Source organism: Mesoplodon densirostris, chromosome 16 (assembly GCF_025265405.1).
Source record: "Mesoplodon densirostris isolate mMesDen1 chromosome 16, mMesDen1 primary haplotype, whole genome shotgun sequence".
Lineage (NCBI taxonomy): Eukaryota > Metazoa > Chordata > Mammalia > Artiodactyla > Ziphiidae > Mesoplodon > Mesoplodon densirostris.
The window spans coordinates 26,831,370-26,853,449 of NC_082676.1; the positions used below are offsets into that span (position 1 = coordinate 26,831,370).

General features: G+C 45.9%; 1 protein-coding gene and 1 long non-coding RNA gene across 4 annotated transcripts in view; one reads left to right on the forward strand and one right to left on the reverse strand.

Annotated features, from left to right (window-relative positions):
- The first annotated feature begins 398 nt into the window (after positions 1-398).
- LOC132476535 (uncharacterized) lies at positions 399-13,823 on the forward strand. Its single transcript, XR_009530149.1, has 4 exons — positions 399-614; positions 5,795-5,987; positions 11,639-11,739; positions 13,457-13,823. It is a non-coding gene; the product is annotated as an uncharacterized LOC132476535 (long non-coding RNA).
- Positions 13,824-18,052: 4,229 nt separating this feature from the next.
- Positions 18,053-22,080, reverse strand: part of KIF3B (kinesin family member 3B) — a 38,052-nt gene continuing 34,024 nt past the window's right edge. For 2 of the 3 annotated variants that reach the window (XM_060077812.1, XM_060077810.1), the window contains one exon: positions 18,053-21,520. In XM_060077812.1, coding sequence (XP_059933795.1) covers positions 21,424-21,520 — 97 coding nt within the window. In that variant the 3' untranslated portion in view covers positions 18,053-21,423. The remainder of the gene's footprint in view (positions 21,521-22,080) is intronic. The other variant, XM_060077813.1, reaches the window with a different exon arrangement.

The window sequence follows — 22,080 nt, forward strand, 5'->3', positions numbered from 1 at the left end:
TGGGGCGGCGGCGGCGGCGGCGGGGGGCGCGTGGCGGCGGCGGCGCGCGAGAACTCGGGTGCGGCCAGGGAGAGGGGGCGGGCGCGCGGGGACCGGCTGGCGCTAGACCCGGCGCGAGGGCGGCGGTGGGGGAGGGGTGGCGGCTCCACGCGCCCGCGCTGCGTCAGTCGCCCGCGGCGGCGGCAGCAGCGGCGAAGGAGAAGGAGGTAGCCCCGCGATCGCTAAGGAATGCGGCGGCTCCGCATAACCACGGGGTCAGAGGTCACGGCTCCGGCCTCCGCTTTCCCGCTCTACTGCGAGGCCAAGACCGGACTGGCGGCGGGGCGGGAAGGCGAGACGCGGCTTTCCCTTCGGCGCCCGGGTGTGTGCGTGTCTGCCGTGGGTGTGTGTGAGTGTGTGTGAAGAGTGAGGAGGGGGAGTGTGGGGGTTTTTTTTTTTTTTGAACAAAAACAAACCGAAAGGGCGACTGGGAGTCGTAGTCCCGGCTGCCTCTCTGGCCTCCCCCGCTCCGGAAGAATATGGCTGAATGAAACTCTTGGACCACACTTCCCAGCGTGCCCCGCGGCCCGTCTTTTCCGCCCTCCCCTCCCTTCCTCTGCCCCGCGCAGAGCTCGGTAAGGAAGGGGGCCGGGCAGTCGTTCGGGAAAGGGGCTGGGCGGAGTCTCGCGAGGTGCGGGAACTGGCTGGGGGCCTGAGGCATTCTGGGAGGCGATGCTGGGAAGGGGCGGTGGCCCTGTGCCCCACTACCCTGAGCTGTGTTTAACCCCTTCGGCGCTTCTCGCCTTGGGGCCGCCACGCGGGTAAAGGGGGGGGAGATCGAGAACTGGTAGCTCGACTTCCAGCGCCCACTTTGTGCCTCTCTCCTCCTGAGCGGTTTTCACTGACACTTCTTGTAGGTAACAAGAGACAGGACTTTCCCTTTTGGCCCTCTCCTAAATGACTCGCTGCCGCATAATAATGAAACAAAAAGATACTCATACCAGTAAAACGGTTATTTCACGATTGATGAACCTAGACAGTTCCCCATTTCCTCCTGTGCTTTCATGCCGCTATGTGTTTGCAGAAGCTGTATTTGCAGAAGCTGCACACGCAGCCTTACAGCGTTCATGCCACCTGGTGAACTTGGTGATACGATTACGGGTTGTGTGAAGAACTTGGACTTTGGGGACATACTTACCAGAATGCACCTGAGGCCTTTTTAGAGGCAATATCCTGAAAGGAACACAGACCCTGGAGTCAAACGGACCTAGACCGGAATCCTGGCTAAGCGACTCCATGGCTATCAGCCTAATACCTCACAGCATTATTGAGTTTAAAATCAACATAAAACACCTGGCAGGTTGGAAGAGGGTGTGAAGGGGGACCATGACATTAGGTCCATATAATCTGGCTCCTGACATAAAGCAAGTGTTTAATAATTGGTACCAGCTGAGGGGCAATGGGCACTGTACTTACCCTCTCTGAGCCTTGGTTGCAGAGCATGAAATGAAATGATATCCAGAGTACCCAACACATAGGTTTTCTGTACCTATTTGTTGAATTAGTCAACGTCCAGAAACATTCCTAGAATCAGTCCTAAACTGGATAGTGGCCAGTTCTTTAAAATTAGGGAGGAAGGGTCAATGGCCACATTTGAAAGTTATCCCAGGGTGAGGAAGCACACCCTCCACTCCCTGGTGTTAGCGCAGTGCTTAAGGAAGATCAACACGTGCTGCCAAAGCCTAACATCATGGAGTTCAGTGCTCCTGCTTCTAATGCTCGTCACACAGAAGACTTTCACGCCCAATAAACAAAACCCTGCAAAGTGAATAGACTGTAGAAGGTGAAACAGGCATGTTTTTAAATCTTCTATCCCCTTCTAACTTTACCCCAATAGGGGGAAAGGAAGAACCCCACCTCCACGACCAAAAAGTTGTTTGACCTGACTTTTCACAAAGGGGTGGTGGTGGTGGTGGTGGTTTAATCTACAGCAGACACAGTGACCTTTGACAAGTCATTTGGCTTGTTTCAAATGTTTTCTTCTTGAGTAGCTTCACCCCCCCTCTGACCTCCAAGGAGTCAACTAGAGAAGATTCATTCTAAAATTTACATGTTTAGTACAGGCACTGTGGTTGGCAGAATAACGTCCTCCTTGCCCCCTCCCCCCCCAAAATGAAAACTATCTATGCCCTAGTCCCTGGAACCTGTGAATATGTTACATTCCATGGCAAAAGGGACATTGCAGATGGAATTAAGGACCATAAAATAGGGAGATTATCTTGGATTATCAGGGTGGACCCAGTGTAATCACATGGACCCTTAAAAAGCAGAAGAGGAATGCAAAAGAGATGCTTTGGAGAGAAGAGGCAGGAGAAGAATCCAATTCGAAGCTTGAGAGGAACTCAACCCACTGTTGATGAAGGGGCCATGAACCAGGTAATGTAGGCAGCCTTTAGAAGCTGAGAACAAGCCCTGTCAGCAAGTAATGGGACCTCAGTCCTGTGGCCTCATGGGACTGAGCTTTCACAACCTGACTGAGCTTGGAAGCAGGTTCTCCCCACCCCGACCCCAGAAGCTGCAGAGAGGAGTCCAGTCCTGCTAACACCTTGATTTTAGCTGTATCTGAGAACCAGCTAAGCCACACAGTCCAGACTTCTGACCCACAGAAAGTGTGAGACAGAAGGTTTTAAGCCTCTAAATCTGGTAACTTGTTACAGTAGCAAAAGAAAGCTAACGTAGGCAGGCACCGTGGAAATGCCTTTTAAGTTTTTCGGCCAATTCTGCCTGGCTGTCAGTTGGGTCAAGCCATGGGGGAATCCAGATGTGAATATTTCAAGGTCTCTGCCCTTGCAGAATCAAACAGAAACTAATGACAACATCATAGATAAGTGTGAAAATAGTATGTTCAGAGGACTATACAAGATGTGTGTTAGAAAATTGGCTTTAGTCACTAAACCTTAAATAGCTGTCATTTTTTAAGTTAATGACACTCATGAGTGTATTCTCTTGTCACAAGCACCAAAAACAAACCAATACATTTTTTTGGTGTGTGTTTTTCTGGTTTTTGTTTTTTGTTTTTTTTGTTTTTCTGTTTTTAATCACAGTGCTTTTATTACAAAATTTCTTTGAAGTCAACACAGGTGCCACAGGGCAGTATAAGATAAACAGGACTGATATCCAACCCTGCCCTGTTTGGGGGTGAGTCAGTGTTTTCAAACTGCACAGTTATGAGCAAAGCACACATTCAGGAATCTGAATAACAAACACAACACCAGCAGACCCAAGCATTCCCAAAAGGACACATGTACCCCTGGAACCTCACTATGAGATAATGTATTGCCACTGGCTTTGGACTTCAGCAGGCCTGGGTTTAAATCTTCTTGCAGTCATTCTCCAGCTGTGTGGTCTTGGTCAAGTTATGAAAACGCCCATTGACTCAGAGCCATCAATTTAGACAATGGGGTACATAAACTCCAAGGGTGAAATTGGGATTAAATGGGACCTTTGTAAAACACCTTGAACACAGTAGACTCACTAAAGGCCAGCTCTCTTCGCCACCGAGAAGGTTTAGAGTCTGAAGTGTGAAAAGTGTCTCATTTTTATACTTCAGTGAACCTTCAGTGGACCCTGAGAGTTTGCCACACTAACAAATGTTCTCTCCCAGTGACTCTGTCCTCATTTTCAAATGAAGTTGAGGTTCAGAGAGGTCAAATTACCTCCCTCAGGTCCCAGTGAGATCACATCTGCTAAACTTCCAGCATAGCAGACGATCCACAAATGTGCACCTCTCCTGGCACCTCCCACATTTCATCTCCTTGTATGATTTCTGGTCTAATGTCTGTGCTTTTGTTAGCATCTTCTTGAGGTCATTATCACACCCCCAACATCTGGCACGGTCTTGGCACATGGTAGGCACTCAATCTGGATGACCTTACTCAATAATTACTTTATTGGACAAAGTCCCTAACTACTAATTTACCATGGAATGAGCCCTATCCAGTATTTGGAACCTGCCCAGGCAGAATTGGTAAACAGTGAGGCAGGATTCACCCAAACAGACCTATGCAAGTTGTAAAGATGCTTAGGGATGGAGACCTCCTCACCTCACTGTGGTCGTTAGGCACAGAATCTGCCCACGTGATGGGCAGCCCTAACTCAGCTTACCTGCCATTCACCATCGCTTAAATCCATTCCTGTTTTTTCAGTCTCCCATGAGGCTGAAAAAGTGTTTAAATCCCATTTTACGCCACCAAAATGTTAATAATGGTTACTTCTGGTTTGTGAGACTACAGCCAATTTGGGGGGAGGGTGTTTCCTACAAAGTATTACTTTTTTTTTTTTTTTTTTTTTTTTTTTGCGGTACGCGGGCCTCTCACTGTTGTGGCCTTTCCCGTTGCGGAGCACAGGCTCCAGACGCGCAGGCTCAGCGGCCATGGCTCACAGGCCCAGCCGCTCCGCGGCATGTGGGATCTTCCCAGACCGGGGCACAAACCCGTGTCCCCTGCATCGGCAGGCGGACTCTCAACCACTGCGCCACCAGGGAAGCCCACATTTTTTTAATTGAAAAAAATTATTTTTCATCTAAACCACAAAACAAAGTGCTTAGATTAAGGTGGCAGATATAATGTTTTTCACTTCTTTACACTTGTCTGTAGTTTCCAAATCTTCTAGAATGAGTATGTGCTACTCATACTCATTTGAGTATGATGAAAAAAGTAAAGATTTTAATGCTTAACAGTGTGAGAACACCTTTAATAATACTTCTTTTCATTTTCCTTAAAAAGATTTGTGGGGGGCTTTCCTGGTGGTGCAGTAGTTGAGAGTCCGCCTGCCGATGCAGGGGACACGGGTTCGTGCCCTGGTCCGGGAGGATCCCACATGCCGCGAAGCGGCTGGGCCCATGAGCCATGGCCGCTGAGCCTGCGTGTCCGGAGCCTGTGCTCCGCAACGGGAGAGGCCACAACAGTGAGAGGCCCGCATACCACAAAAAAAAAAAAAAAAAAAAAAAAAAGATTTGTAGGATCCCCTCCCAAATGGCCTCAAAGGATGACCTGAGCTAGTTTTTACTAAAAGTATAGATAATAACAGCCCTCTGCCTGATTCTTAAAGGTTTTCAGGTGGAGATTTCTGGATCCCATTAAGGAGCCCATCCCAATTTTCAATCTCTCTTAATACCAGAGGGGTGTACTCATCTACCATAAATCTTTCTCGTCTCAGTTTAAGACATTTCCTCTATTCTTTCTCTGTGAAGAAGGAAAAGAAACTTTAAAGTGCATTTAAACACCAAAATTTTAAGAGTGGTGCTAATCTGATGAAATTGGGTGTTTCTTCATTTTCAATTTTTTATACTGAAAACATTAACTTACACACTGCCTCAAATGGCTTTTGTTCCCCCTCCTCTTTAATGATTGCTAATAACTGAATGTGAAGTTGAGGGTTTGGATAAATGCCTTTCACAGGCCTTAACTCTTGAATATCACAACCCACCATGTGAGCTGAGTAAGAAAATTGGCAGGGCCAGTAAAGCAAAGGAGCTTTCCCCAAGATCGCACAATTAGTTGTTGTTGGAGTCGAGATTTAAACTTAAAACTCCTCATTCCAAATTCCTTCTAAGGCACTGTGGTAGCCAGCCTCCAAAATGCCCACCCCCCGCCCCCGCCATGATTCCCAGCCCTGACATTCATATCCTTTTTAGTCCCCTCCCACTTTGAATAGGGCTGAACTATGGAACCAATAGGATATTTTGCAAATGACCATGTGTGGCTTCTGGGGCTAGGTCATAAAAGACACTGCAGCTTCTGCCTTGTTCTCTTAGATCACAGGCTCTGGGAGGCCAGGCACCCTGTCGTGAGGACACTCAAGCAGCCATATGGAGAGGTGACATCTACACGGCCAGTAGCCCCAGACAAGCTTTCAAATGACTTCAGCCCTGGCTAACATCTTGAGAGATCAACCTCATAAGAGAACCAGAGCCAGAATCACCCAAATATGCTGCTCCTGGGAACTGTGTGAGATAATGTTTATTGTTTTAAGTCACTAAGTTCTCAGGTAATCTGCTACACAGCACTAGACAACTGAGAAACACAGTGCCTCCCTTCTGCTTAGTTTGTACATTCTGTGAAAGCTGCTGAAAATCAAGGGACCCTCTTTCTGGAAAAACTTTACTTACACCTATTTATACAAAATTCTTTATAGCATTTCAGGGTGTGCCCAGACCCTCTGAAGCCAATATAGTAATGCTAGTTAACAGTAGTACTCCCCCTTTTCTCAAAGGCTCAGAGAAATAAAACCACTTGTCCCAACTTGTGGAGCTACTATATGCCAGAGCCAGGATTGAAACCCAAGTAACCTAACTTTGCACATACCTCACACTCTTTGCCACCTTGCTCCTATGATCCCGGAGCCCTAGGTTCAGAACCACTGCTCTAAGTAATCCCATCCCTTCTCTTCTCTTACTTCTATACCCTTCCCCTTCAATTATAGAAGTTGCATTTCTCTTACCCTATTTTAACTGCAGTTCCTAAGTTATCCACTGCGTCCTAGTTCCCACCAAAGAGACAAAGTCAAGGTCACTGACTCTGAGGGCGCCCTGGTCTAATGGGATCACAGACATGGAAACAAATAACTATACACATTCTTAAGACCCACCATCAATTTTGGACAAGGATGAAGTAACAAACGCTGGGAGGGCAGACTTCACAGAGCTGGTGATTCCCTGGTTCTTGAAGGCCCAGAGGAAAAAGGAGTGGCTCAGGGGAGTTCTAGGTAGAAGTGACAGTGAGTATGACGGGGGAAGGGGGTGGCAGCCTCTACGTGTGTGTGAAAGTACAAGTGTGTTCAGTTGGGGAGGGGTCAGCAGTCCAGTGGGGCAGGAGGACCCAAGGGCAGAAAGGTGGGCTGGGGCCTAGTAGGGGCATAAGGGAGGCACAGGAGGTAGATCCCCAGGCTGAGGAGTTTTGATTGCCTCCTGTAACTACCAGGAATCAACAGAACTCTGATTTGAGCTCAGATACTGGCTCTTACCCAACTCTGTGGTCCCAAACCCAACAGCACAGGGCCTGACACAGAGCAGATGCTCTTTGTTTGCTGAATGGATACGTTCAAGCAGGACTGGGTGCTAACACTGGTCTGCAGTGGAGGGGGAGCAAGACGGGTGCAGAGTCGCCCCAGACTCCTCCTTGAATATTTCTTCGGCAAGGCCTTCTCTGCTGCCCTATACTCACTAAGTCCTTTACACTCCCATAACATCCAAAGCTTCCTTCAAAATGTAATGAGGAAAAATACAACTCACTTTTGACATTAATAATGACTTCCTCAATGTCTGCTCCCCAATTAGACTGTCAGCCAGATAAGGTCAGGGACTGTGGGCCTATTTACCTCCTGCCCTCTGTCCTAGAAGAGAGGCTCTTCTATCCCAGAAAACAGTAGTATAGCATGGGGCACCTTCTTTAATTGGCACTGATAAGTTAGTACTGATACAAGCCCTGTGCTGAGCCCTGGGGACGAACAGTCCAATTAGACACAGTTCCTGCATCATATAGATGGATTTCAAGTGATGGCAAGTCAATGTGGGAGGTGCCCTAGTGATAGAAACCTGGGATGCTCCTGGAGCTGAGGGAAGGGGATATCTCAAAGCTGACACTATGTAGAGGAGAAATTATTTCCCAAATCAACAATTATAGCTACTCTGGGTGCAAAATAAACATTTAAAAATTAATGACTAGATACAGAGAACAGACTGGTGGTTGCCAGAGTCAGGGGTGTGGACAAGATGGGTAAAGGTGGTCAAAGGTACAAACTTCCAGTTATAAAATAAGTCCTGGGGATGTAATGTACAGCGTGGTGACTATAGTTAATAATATTGTATTGTATATTTGAAAGCTGCTAAGAGAGTAGATCTTAAAAGTTCTCATCACAAGAAAAAAAATGTACAACTCCATATGGTGATAGACGTTAACTAGACTTACTGCGGTGATCATTTTACAATATACACAAATACAGAATCAATATGTTGTACACCCTAAACTAATATAATGTCAATTATATCTCAGTTTTAAAAAATGAATAACTTTCTTATGTACTAAGAAAGTCACATTCACAAAAACAACAACAACAGGGGCTTCCCTGGTGGCGCAGTTGTTGAGAGTCCACCTGCCGATGCGGGGGACATGGGTTCGTGCCCTGGTCCGGGAAGATCCCACATGCTGCAGAGAGGCTGGGCCCGTGAGCCGTGGCTGCTGAGCCTACGCGTCCGGAGCCTGTGCTCTGCAACGGGAGAGGCCACAACAGTGAGAGGCCCGCGTATCGGAAAAAAAAAAAAAAAAAAACCAACAACAAAACTTACACCATCTGGAAATAAAGTTAATATAAAATCACACATCTTATATAAAGAAAACTATAAACTCCACCAAGGAGCATCAAGTCTTGGACCAATAAAGAGTACAGCTTGCCTCAGGCTGGAAGACCCTATAACGTGGATATTCATTATCTCAAAATTAGCCTATCCAGTAAGTGTCATCCCAATCAAGATCCCAGTGAGATTTTATTGTCAAAGTGATCTTAAAATTCAACTGGAAAAATAGATGCATCGTTTTCATAACAAAAAGACTGAACATTTACTGACAATTTGCCATGTGCCAGACCCTGGCCCAAGGACTTGCTATGCATCATTTCATCTCATCTTCACAAAAACACTGTAAGGTAGATACGGTTACTATTAACTTTAGACAGATGAGGAAGCATAGGTTCAGACAGAAAAAAATAACTTGTCCAAGATTACACAGCTAGCAGGTGGCTGACCTGGGATTAAAGCTCAGGCTGGCTGAACGAACCCAAACTCTGCGAATTTAACCACTCCGCCATACTGCCAAAAGAAGTTTGAAGATTAATGAGTTGGGACTTGTTCTACCAGATATGCATTAGGTAGTTACACCGACTAAAACAGTACAGTTTTGACAACGGAACTGACAGACCTATTAAACTGAACAGAGTACAGAAATAGAGCCAAGCGTATAAGGAATTACAGTGTACATTAAAGGTAACATTTCATATTGGTGGAGAAAAGATGGAAGTCAATAAACAGAACAGGACCACTGGGTAGCCATTTGGAGAAAAATTAAGTTGGAGCTCCATCTCCATCCCTAAATCTAAATCCACCTCTTAGATCAAAGATGTACATGTGATAAAAGAAACAATAAAAGCATTGGAAGAAAAAAACAAGGGAATGTTTTAATAATCCTGGAACTGGAAGACTTTCTAAGCATGTTATAAAAGTTTTTAAAAAATCCATCCAGTAAAATCAAGTCAAGATTTGACTTTATAAAATTAAAACTTCATATGTGGCAATAAAATACCACACACAAGGTTAAAGACAACCAATGAAGTGGAGGAAGATATCTGTCACATACATGACAAAGAGTTAAGATTCCTAATAAACAGGGACTTCCCTGGTGGCGCAGTGGTTAAGACTCAGCGCTCCCAGTGCACGGGGCCTGGGTTTGATCCCTGACCAGGGAACTAGATCCCACATGCGTGCCACAACTAAGGAGCCAGTGAGCTGCAACTAAGGAGCCTGCCTCCTGCAACTAAGATATGGTACAACCAAATAAATAAATAAATATATTTTAAAAAAAGCTTCCTAATAAACAAAGTTTTTAAAAGTCAACAGGAAGCACCTGAATAAGAAAAATAGTCAAATAACAATGGCCTAAAAAGGCAATTAACAAAAGAAGAATCACAAACGGAAATAAATACTTGAAAATATTTTCCACCTCATTAGTAATCCTGGAACTACAGATAGAAACAAAATTGAGATACCATTTTTCAAGAGAATTGAAATTTTTCAGACTGGCAAAGGTTAAAAAGATTGGCAGAACCTAGTGTTAACAAGGATATAGGGAAATGGGCATAATTTATGCACTGCTGGTGGGAGTGCAAATTCATATAGGCATTTTGGGAGGCAGTTTACCAATATGGGACAAAATTATAATGGGAAAACCCTTTGATCTAGTAATTCATTTATAGTGATTTATCCCAGGAAGGAAATTAAACAAGTGAACAATGATCTATATATAAGGTTGCTTTATACAGTATTGTATAAAACAAAATAATCTGAAAATGACTTCAATGACTATCTATAGCGTTAAATAAATTCTGGTATTCCATACAATAGATTACTAGGAAGCCATTGAGAAGAATAATATAAATCCATATTTATTAACTGGACATATGTCCATAACATATTATTGAGTGAAAACAGGACAGGTGTGTACTATGGACCTATATATATTATGAAGGTTGAACTAAAAGAGTTTGCATAAAGAGATATCTAAAAAACTGGCTATCAGCTATAAGAAATAGAATTTCCAGTGATTTGTAATTACTTCTTTAAGTGTTTTGGTATTGTTTGAATGTTTTACCATCAGAATATATAATTTTTATAATCAGAATATTCAATAAAGCTTGCTATATTTTGATTTTTTTTTATATTTTGATTTTGAAATAGCACTTAACACTTATTATACAACCTAGGAAATTTATATTATCACATTTATCATATATCAACATATATCAACCCTACAAGGAAGGTATTATTCATTCATTTTACAGGAAGGGACACAATCCAAGGCTCAGAAAGGTTAAGCAACTTGCAATGGAAGTATCAGGATTTGAACACAGGTCTGGCTGACACAAGAGCTCTTTCCATAATGCCGCACTGTTACTAATAATTAATACTGCTATTAATATTTAATAATATATGCCTCTTATTGTATGCCTATTAAGTGCCAGATCCTTGATGGATGTTTTCTTTAATCCTTCCAGCAACTCTTGAGAGCAGCAGGGTGGGTATTAACCCTCCTACCAAGGTGCAATAGCTTGCTTCGGGTAATAAGTGCTAACCCAGGTTTATCTAGCTCCAAAACCTCCCTGCTCCGTTTTGCCACATTTCCTGCTGATCTGGTAGAATACTGTCTTCACCTTGAGACATTGTAGCTCTTTGGATAGATTATAGTGCTTAAATAGAGATTATGTATTTGACCATAATGCAAATGTTTTCTTTTGCCATGCAGTATTTAAACAAGAATGTCGTGAAGTCTTAGTTTATCTGCTAATTTTATCACTCGGCTCAGAAGCCTTAGGGTCTCCCTGGGCGGAGTAAAACCAAGGCAGCCAGGCTCCTACACAGTCTAGCCCAGAGTGCCCTGGGCTCCCTTCATTCACACTCCTGACCACACCCCTCCTGGGTTTTTCAACATAAAAGCCCCAGCATCCAGCAGCAGGACTGGCCCAAAGTGGCATTCAGTAAACGCCAGCTGAAGGGAGGGAAAAAGAAAACTCTACCATGAGAGACAAAGATTTAAACCAGGCAACTCGAAAGGGGCCTTGGAGGCTGAGTGAAATTTAACTGAGCGGAGATGAAGGTAGGCTTAGATGAAGGCAACATGCTCACAAAGTCACCTGGAGACCCACCTCCATGCAGTACTGTCCAGCTTTACAAAGTGCTTTCATATAATAATCATAACAGCTACTGTTGACAGAATGCTCGCCACATGCCAGGCGCCAGGTGCTTTATACATCTGCTTTCTTATTCATGTATTTTATTTATTATGATTATTATTGTCTTTATGATTAATATTTACTTTCTGTCTCTCTCCACTAGCTCCACACAAGCTCTAGGGGAGCAGGGATTTTTTTCCTGTTGTGTTCAAAACAGTACTTACTACTGAATACGTTACTGAATCCTCCACAGAGCTCCACAAGGTAAGGAGGACTTTTCATCCCCACTTTAAAGATGAACAACCTGAGGCTTAGAGGGGACAAGTGACTTTTCCAAAGGTAGAGATCCAACAAGAGGACAAGACTAAAAGTACATCCGTGGTCTCTCTCTCTCTCTCTCTCTCTCTCTCTCTCTCTCTCTCTCTCTCTCTCCCTCTCTCCCTCTCTCCCTCTCTCCCTCCCCATTACCCCTGCAACAGCCTGGATTCAGAAATGTCCATTTCTGGCCTTGACGTTGGGAGCTGCCACCTGCCTGCTCCTTATTTGACTAATAATGATAACCACTCATTGAGCAACACTGACCACTGAGTACTTGCTACAGGCCAGGCACTGTTCCCAGTGCTTCACACATTTTGACTCAGAGCAACTTAGAAAGTACTTGCTATGATGCCTTTCTGGTAGTTGAGGAATCGGAAGCCCAAAGGAGGTTAAAAAAAACTTTGCAATAATCATACAACTAGTCAATGGTGAGTTCAGAATTCACAATCCAGCAGTCTGGGTCCAGTGCCCACGCGTTTCACCACTGCCCACGCTGCCTTCGTAAGATGGCAAAGCAGGAGTCAGAGCAGTGGGGGAGGGCTGGGATTTCCGGAGCACTTACTAAGGCCAAGGCCACTCAGCCTGGCCTATTAGGCATGCTCTCCTGTATTCTTTTCACGTTCTCTTTTCAACCTCACAATCACCCTGTGAAGTTACAGATGAGGAAACGGGGAGTTCTGAGACCGTAAAAGCACCAGACAGATGAGATAGAGAGTAGATTAGTGGGTTGCCTAGGGCTGTGTGGTTGGGAGGAAATGGGGAGTGGCAGTTAATGGGTACTTTTGGGGGTGATGAAAATGTTTTAAAATTGGTAGTGGCGATGACTGCACAGCTAGGTGAACATACTAAAAAGCAATAAATTATACACTTCAATGGGCAAATTGCGTGGTAGGTGAATTATATCTTAATAAAGCCTTTTATCTTAAAAGTGGGCCGGGGGGCACATGGAAGCACGTGGCAGGGGTGGACTTTTCACCAGCTTCAGATCAGACACTTTGGACCTACTGTTGCTTCTTCATTTCCTCTCGCCTCTCACATACAGTTATCCGCAATCAGCATGCATCGTAAGACAGCTTACCACCTCTCTCAGCGGCTCCCACTGCCTGATCCAAGCCACGACCTCTCCTCCCAACCACCGCGCCCCTTCCAGGCGGCCTCCTTCCTCTCCCCTCGTTCCCTCTGCTCTGTTCTCGCAGAGCAGCCAGAGGGATCCTTTTAAGCATTCTTGTCGGATTTCCCTCTCTTGCTCTCCACCTCTTTTGCTTAAAAGACTCCAATGGTCTAAAAATAAAATTCACTTACAATTCAGCCTTGGTCCCCCACCACCTGTCGAACCCCACTGCCTACTAGCCACACTTTGCTGTCCCCAAACACCACCCCACCGCCAGGCCTCTGCACTGTGGTTCCATTTCCCTGGAATACTCTTCCTCCCAGTACCAGACACCTATACGCTTGCTCCCCAGTTTCACTCAGGCCTCTGCTCGAATAGAACCTGTCACCACCGCAGGGAAGCCCCGGCCGACCTCCCAACCTCCCAACCTAACCCAGCCACCACCCCCAGCTCTTCACTCTCTAACCCCTGCCCTGCCTTGCTGTCCTTCAGGGCACCTCTGACCACCTGACAGTCCATTCTTCTTTGTTAACCATATGTCTCCCCCACTAGAATGGGCCAGCCCTGGGAGCAGGAGCTTCATCCTGGACCCCAAGGACTAGAGCGATGCCCACAACATAGTAGGTACTCAAAAAAATGAAGAAAGGAATCTGGTGCTAAAGCCCTGGCTCTTCTCACTGCCCCAGGACAACCAAGCAAAGACAGATCCCTGCGTTGAACACACCCCTCACGGAAATCTGCGCCCCCCCGCCCCCAAGCACGCTCTGAGCACCAGATCTGAGCCACTGATCACTTTGAATTGTACATATTTGTGAATGACGATACCTCCCTACCAGAATGGGAGCTCCGGAAGCCGTGAGCCATATGTAGCCCATGACATGTGGCACAGAGTTTGAATAGCATTATGTAAATCTTTTGTTCACTGGCCAAAGAAGATACATTTCAAAACCAGTGGCAGAAGTTTAATTTCTCTGTTCCTAAACGTAGCAAAGGAACCACTTTCCATTTTGCTACTCTGAAAAATGCCTCAGCCCCATTCCTAGGGAACCAAGCCACAGTCAACCCTTGGAATGCCTTGGGTTCTGAGCTGTGCCAGGGAAAGCTCCTTGCAGAATGGAATTTGCCAACCGAGCCCAGAAAACCTGTGTGAACAGCAGGCAAACTTAAAGCAGCACTTAGTGAAATTACTTCCTGTTATCTCAGAGAGAAATAGTAGCATGAGAGGCTGGCTTAAGGAGAAAATGCTGGAGTGCAATAAATAGGGCTGGGTGTCGCCCCTGCCCCCGACAAACACCCTCAAAAGCCTCCGAGGGCTGCCCCTCTATCTACAGGCTGTGCCTTGGAGTTGAACCCCTTCTCACTCTCCACTCCCAGCACTCCAGGCCTCGGGTTCCCCAGCAGGAGCCCCGTGTCTCGTTCATGCTGTTGCCTTCGCCTGGCATGTCCTTCCCTCCTCTCAGGCGGGTGAAACCCTACCCAATATTCAGGAGCACCGCTCAAATGCGGCCTCCTCTGTGAAGGGTTCTTCCACCTCTCCTGTCCTATCACTCCTTCCTCTGACAGAAAACACTCTGTCCTGAGCTGTGGGTGTCAGCACCGACCCAACTAGCTGATCCACCTAAGTGTCAAACCTAAGAAGACAACAGGACATGCCCTCAGGGAACTTATTGTCTAGTGGGGGAGACCAATGCAAAGAGACACATTCATCGCAAGTTGGGGAAAGGGCTAAGAAGGAAGCACGGTTTATTTAGTGAGAGACACCACACAGCCAGGTGGAGATGGGGGGCAAACCAGAATGGATGGTTGGGGAAGGCTTCTTGGAAGAGATGACATTAAACTGGTACCTGATCAATGAGTATGAGTGAGCCAAGCAAAGAGTGGAGAGAAATTTCCAGAGAGAGGGCACAGCACATGTGAAGGGGTCACGGCATGAAAGCGCTTGGTATAACCCAGAACCAAAAGGAGGCCTGGGAGAGCAGCGGGAGGAGAGGAGGCTGGCCTTCTCGGAGGTGCTAACCACTCTGAATCACCGTCCTTCGGTGCTTTTGTTTCTCCCCGCCTCAGAAAGGCTGGAGAGCATTTCACTCCTCTCGGTCTCCAGTGCAGAGCAAGACACCTGGCACTCAGCAAGCATTCAACAAGTTCCTGTGGGCTGCACTGTCCCCAGCCACGCGGGTGAGCCACCCCTCTCTCTGCCCGTTGCCCCGCCCCAAAAGCCAGTCCCCAGTCAGCCCGCCTAACCGAAGCACCCGGGGACGGTTTACCACAGGCTGCTGATAGAAACAGAGGATGAAACAGGAGCAGCTGTGAGAGCTACAGTTACGTCCTTGATAAATGCCACCGACAACCCAGTTGGCAGATGTGACCACCGCACAGTCCTTGGAGACCAGATTCTCAGGGTAAAATTCAATCAGATAGCAACTCTAGTACAAAAGGACCTGCCAAAATCACGCGCCCCGAGACAAAATACCAGTGTAAAGTTCAAAACAGTTTCCAAGGTCAACTGTTTTTATTCACAGTACTTATGATGATGAAATGGGTTTTTTCCCTCCACCCGATAATTAAGTTTCTGATTCTCCAGACACCAAGTGGGTGTCCTACAATTCAATTCAGTACTGACACTAACTCCCACTATTTCAGGACTCGGTCCCACAAGACTGCCCCCAATTCAGATGCTAGTCCAAAGTCCCAGGTTGCCACTTGTACCTCTGACCAACCAGCTATAACTGTCGAGGGTTTCCACAGTCCTGTCCTCAGGTTAAATAATTACTAGAATGAATGGCTCACGGAACTCAGGAAAGCACTGTAGCTACTATTACCGGTTTACTATAAAGGATGCAACTCAGGAACATCCAAATGGAAGAAATGCATAGTGCAAGGTTGGGGGAAGAGCGCAGAGCCTCCTCGCCCTTTTCGGGCATGCCATCCTCCCAGCACCTTCCTGTGTTCGCCAACCTGGAAGCGCTCCAAACCCCCATCATTTAGGGGCTTTTATGGAGGTTCCATTAGGTAGGCACGATTGATTGAATCATTGACTATTGGTGATTAACTCAATCTGCAGTTCCTCTCCCCTCCCTGGAGATCAGGAGGGGTGCTGAAAGTTCCCACGCTAATCACATGATCGGTTCCTCTGGCAACCAGCCTCCATCCTGAAATTATCCGTGGGTCACTTTATTAGCATAAGCTCAGGTATGGTTGAAAGGGGCTTGTTAGGAATACCAAAAGATACTCTTATCACTCAGGAAATTTCGAGAGTTGTAGAAGTTTGGGGGGGATAAAGACCCCATATATTTCTTACTACATCACACAAGGTTTGAATAGTTTCTTGATTTTTTTTTTTTTAAACAACCCGGAAGATGAGAAGACAACTTGGTGAGTCAGCAGGAATTTCCAAGTTGCCCAGCAACCCTGCCCTGTACCTCCCCTGATATTTAGCCCCTGACCCACCCAGATTTCTGCCACTTTCAAGAACACACTCAGAATTCTTCAAATCACACTCTGAACCCTTGCTTTCTGGCTAATGAGTTTTGATCTGTTCTCAACCAATAATTATACAAGCTAAGCTAATCTAAATCATTTTGGAAAGAAAGGGGGCTATAGGGACATTACACATAGTTTGAGGCCATCTTATGAAGAGTTAAGAATCATTTGCCTAATCACATAGGCCACCGTCTTCTCTGTGCTCTTTACATTTCTTGTTGGTATATATATTTTAAAAGTCCTCTACTAAATTCTATAGTAGTTCTCCATGCTTCCCCCTAGTGAGGGTAAAAAAGGACTGCAGATAACTTCCTGTGAAATTCTACTTGTCTGCTACAAAAGGCCTTCACAAACGCTGTTCCCTCTTTAAACAAATTCCCTTCCTTACTTTCTTGTCCAGATAACTCCTTGTCCTCTAAATCTCACTTTATGCCATTTCTCCAGAAAGCCCTTCCCCTCTTTACTCGCCCAACCCCAATTAGGCCCATTACTCTCATAATGTCTTATAATATCACTTCACGGCACTTGTCATGATTTGTAATTCTACTTTTGTGTGCATTAGGTTACCATTTACCCTGCCTCCCTCCCCATTAAAGCACAAGCTCCATGCAGGCAGCGACCATGTTGCTCTCACATCTCTATATCCAGTGCCCAGAACAGCATGGCACATAGTAGGTACTCAACATGTATTTGTTAAGTGATGGGCAGCTTTTCTATAGAGGCCTAGGGTTTTCTAAACATAATATGCCCAGTAATAGCTTCTAGTTTCTTAGGATACAAATTGTTCACGATGTCTTCTGAACAGAGGGTCCTGTCACAGCAATAACCATATTTTATTATTTTTTGGCCATACCGCGTGGCTTGCGGGCTCTTAGTTCCCCGACCAGGGATTGAACCCGGACCACGGCAGTGAAAGCATGGAGTCCTAATCACTGGACCACCAGGGAATTCCTATTAACCACATTTTAAAATGTCTGCTCTCATCCACATACTTGAGTACTTGTTGCTTTAAATGTAATGCTAATCCTCCACAATGGCCCTTCTAGGTGGGGATTATTGGCCCTATTTTACAGACAAGGACCCCAAGGTTCAGAGAGATAAACTAAATTCCTCATAGTCACACAACTAGTAAGCAGAGGCACAACCAGGATTCAAGCCCAGCTTGGAGTCCACGGTCTGAGCTCCTTCTACTGAGTCCCCACTCCTCAGACAGGGTACATGACCCCCAGGGAGACACGCCAGCAGGCCTGAGCATACGAGAAACCATAAGACCAACAAGTGGCCCATTTCTGGTATTTTTTTTCTTGATGGTAAATAACATGAAATATTTCTGTGTTAAAAAAAGATATATATTTTAAAGTATAATATGTAATAAATTTAAAGAAACATAAAAAACAAAACACAGAAATTAAAAGAAATTTCATGCCTGTCTCAGGAACCTTCATGGAAAAACATGAGAAGCACTCATCACTCTTTCTTCATTTCATGTCCCTTTACCTCATTGCTATATTTTTAAGATGCCAACATTCCAACTCAATCTTCATTTTCCATTCCCACCCTCCTTTCACTAGAAAAATTCAAATGTTTAGAGAAATGGGCAGTGTGTCAGCCACAGGCAAGTCATTTTCAAAAGCGTTAGTCATTTATGAGGACACCTTTTTGTAAGTACAATAAATCTGATTGATTTTTATTACACATCTTAGTTTAGAATCACTTTTACATTCCTAGACAAAGAGATGATACAAATAAATATGAGTTGTAAAATTAGAGCCCCAAGTATTGGCATATTCTTTGTCTAAAGGTAGCCAAAGAGAAGGTCAAGATCAATAGTAACTCCAAGGAGCCATAAAGCCCACTGCCTCCTGCCTGCCCCAGGATCACTCCTTTCATAAATAACCTCAAAAGCATTTCATTCAAGAAACAAGGGTGGGGAGAAGGGGGGCAGATTTCTGAACAGTACAAGACAAAACCTTGCATGACAGACAATAGCCAGGCCCACTCTTCTTATCCAGGTCCCTTTGAGCATTCCGATTATGGCTTTCAGAGAATATTAACAGCCCCCTTTTCGTCCACTGATGGCGCTGAGATGGCCCAAGGCGTTGTTTGCAGTGAGCCTCGACCTCAAGTGGGAAATGTGAGGCAGAACTGATATCCCACGTTAACAGGGAATCGACGCTTCTCAGAAACCTGGCAACGATTCTACATTCAGTGAAGGAGGATTTACAAGAGTCAGACAGAAGTGGGGCATGGCCCACGCCTGAGCTGCAGAACTCTCTGACGCCCTTGGTCGTGGAGGTGCGGGTGGTGAGATTCAAGCAGCATGCAGGCATTCGACGGAGGACAATCCAATATGAGGGCGGAGTCTTAAGAAAGTGCTTCATGCCTATGATTTGTGGCCTTGGGTTCTGAATCCAGGGGCCTGGGAGACATGGGATTTGAAATCTGAAGCCAGATACATTCCTACCAATCAGAGCAAAAGGGGGCCTCACTGAGGGGGGTTGCACGCTCCGTCTCAAACTCCTTCTCTCAGATGAGCTTCTTAGATCCTGTTAGACTTGCTGCCAGACTTCATTAGCTGCTGCTGACTTGAAGGCCCTCAGATGGCTTGGAACATTCTAGCATGACTACAGACATGAAAACCAGGTCCCTCAGTCGACTTGGTAGGTCTACACATTTGGCTCAATTCAGAGCCCAAAGCAGCAGCTTTCCGGTGGCAGCAAGACATTCTACTGTCTACTCTATTCGAACATTTCTCGGATCCATTTTGAGAGAAGAAAAGCACCGGAGACTGCTCTGGGATGGGACGGCTTCACCTCCACCCAGGTGTCCTTCTACTTCGTTTCACAGACCACCAGATGAACACAGCCAAGTACAAGGCAAGCCTGTTTTCATAATCCTGCCTGTCAACTTGGCTTTCTTCTTTTGCCTTCTTAGAAAAGTTCTACGGTCACTCAACCACCTGTATTCAGAATAGCCACCTCGAGACATCAGTATTCAGCTACAGTGTTATCTGCAATTTTCAATTCTCAGATTTGCCAAATGGACGTGTTCAGCCTAGAGAATTCAGACTAGCTTCGAGGAAATGTGGTGCAAGAGACAGGTGTAACTGGCAGGTCACCATCTTAGGCTACCCACCTCATTATCTGGCTCCTGTTCAAACAGGTAAACTCTTAGTTAATAATAAAGAAGCAGAGTTCGATCCCGAGAACGATGAGGGATGCCTCCATTATGCTCTGGGAATTGCTGAAAAGGGCCCTGGGTTCAGAAAGAATGGTTATAAAAAGGAGACAAGCTGTCAGACGACAGAGCTCCATTTGTAGAGCACTAAGACATTGCACTTGGCACCTCCTCTTTCCCACGGGTTCTGATCCAGAAATGTGCCCTGGGAACTGAGCAGCTGAGTTAAAGTATAACTCAAGGCCCACCTGAGTCGCCACCTTCCCGAGGCACCGTGCCAGCAAGGTGCGCCGGTGTGGCCGACTGGGGACGCATATTGTCCCCTCAGGCTTGGCTCGTGGACTCAGACACCCACGTGGGAGCTTCCAGCCTGGATTAATCATTCAACGGGCCTTTAATACAGACAAAGGCAACAACTGCACGGTAGCATATTTCTAAAGTCGGGCAAGTTCTTGATCTCTCTCTCTCTCTTACAAACACACGCAGACACACTGGAAGCTTGTGCTTGCACACCCGCACACGTTTATGAGCTTCGATTAGGGGGAAATGAGTAACATTCACCTAATGACCAACGTAAAATGAAGCTTTGAATTTCAATAATACGAGGAACTAAAACTTACAAACCAAACTAGTATATGTAAACGGAAATTCCTAACTCTCTCCTCTGAGCCTATTCGATCGCACAGCCACGCCTCGCCACCACCTTTGGCTCTGCCTGAGAAGAGCCACAGTTCTAGGATTAGGTGAGTTTTCTGCTGAAGGCAGGCAGGATTCTTCTGCTTCCATCTGTTATGTCTTCCCTTGCCAATGCACCAAGCCTCGTGACTCTTGACCTGCCTAGTTACCCCAATGCTGTCTATGCAAATATGGAACAAAACGGGGGATGCAAAAGTGCCACTATGTGTCTCGTCCCCCCAGCTCTCGTCCCATCAGAGAAGGCAGAGCCAGCCTCCCTTCTCCCACAAATCAGGCCCACTGCAGAGCATGCTCTGGAGGCAGAGGATGGGCCCAGGCAGGGATGCTCAGAGTATGCGTGCATGGGGAAAGTGGTGACAAATGAAGAGTAAAGTGACACGGTGTATGGACATGGCATCAACTTACAGATTTATGTCTTTGACAAGATGGTCATGGTTTTGAGGTTTTAAAGAAGCTGTTTCCCTAAACTCTTCAAGGAGGCAAAGGGAATGTTATTTCTATTGCCTCTGACATTGAATCCTTCTGGAGCAGAAGTTGGTAGCTTCCTCGAAAAACATTTACTCCTTCAGCAGATCCCAGAGGGAGACCCACTTCTTACTGAGGGGCATGGACCGTGCCCCTCGGAGGCTTGGCTCCAAATGAGATTTCTCATTTCTACCTACAAAAACAAGCACCCGTTCAAGTTCTAGGGCTTTCGCTTTCCAACCTCAGTATCATTTTATCCTGAGCCTCCAAAGACTTGGTCCTGCTAAGGTGACTCCTGATTCTGCCCTATTGTTCAACAAGAAGGGAGCCCAGTGTAAAGAACAGGCTAGAAAGGAGACGGGAGAGGGTGGGAGGGCAAGGGAAGGGAGAGGAGGAGGAGGCAAGGGAGAAGGGAAGCAAGGTCACTGGTCATTCTTTTGCTTTCCAATTCGGCTATCGCGCTTTACCTTACCCATGCATTTCTGAGATGCTAATTAAAGGACGGTTCCCAGAGGAGCTGAGTGCCAGATTATGACCAGCATGTTTCAACCAGATTAAGTTGGTTAATCTGCAAAGAGGCCATCGCTTCTCCCCAGGGGAATGGTTCTGGGTTTGGGCTCGAGTCCTCTCTGCGGGTTTTTGCTTGTCTCTTCTCTCAGAAGGCAAACGCTGTTTATACCCTGGGAGAGGAGGAAGTGGGTTTACTTTGGAACCAGCCCCCGAGACTGTGGATAAAGCTGAGATGCGGGGGTTCCTGAGGAAGAGGAGGAGGATCCCGACTTCCTTCCACTTTTAGGTCTGCAAAAGTCAAGCACATATGTACATTACACATCCCGTCTCTGACACAGATCAGATTCCTTTCCCATCAAATGCCATTACATCTCAGGGTGGCCTTGCCTCAGTGGACTTTCAATTGTAAAACCACCAGAGACTGGCACAGCCTGCCTCTCTTCAATGGCCAACACAAGCTGCCAACGGAGGAGTGAGATCTCAGGGGAGGGCCTCTGATTCTCAGCAACTGTTATTCCATTAAAATCATATTTTGACTGTCTTCTCCAAATTGGTAAAAAATACTAAGTTTGCAGGTAGAATTCACTCCTTTTTTGGTTTTTCACTCAATTATTTTCCTTAAACTTCAAATCCAGAATTTAATAAGGTAGAATTTCTAATTTAGCACCAAATTAAATCCTTGGTCATTTAAACTGAGGCTCAGAGCCTGGGTTGTGGATTCAGATAGACCTAGGTTAACTCTGGCTCTGCCACTTACTTCCATGATAAACAGCACTTTTGCCACCCTCTCCCCTCATTTGTCCTTGTTCAAACATGTTCTGTTCAAACATAGGTCACCAAAAGCCACT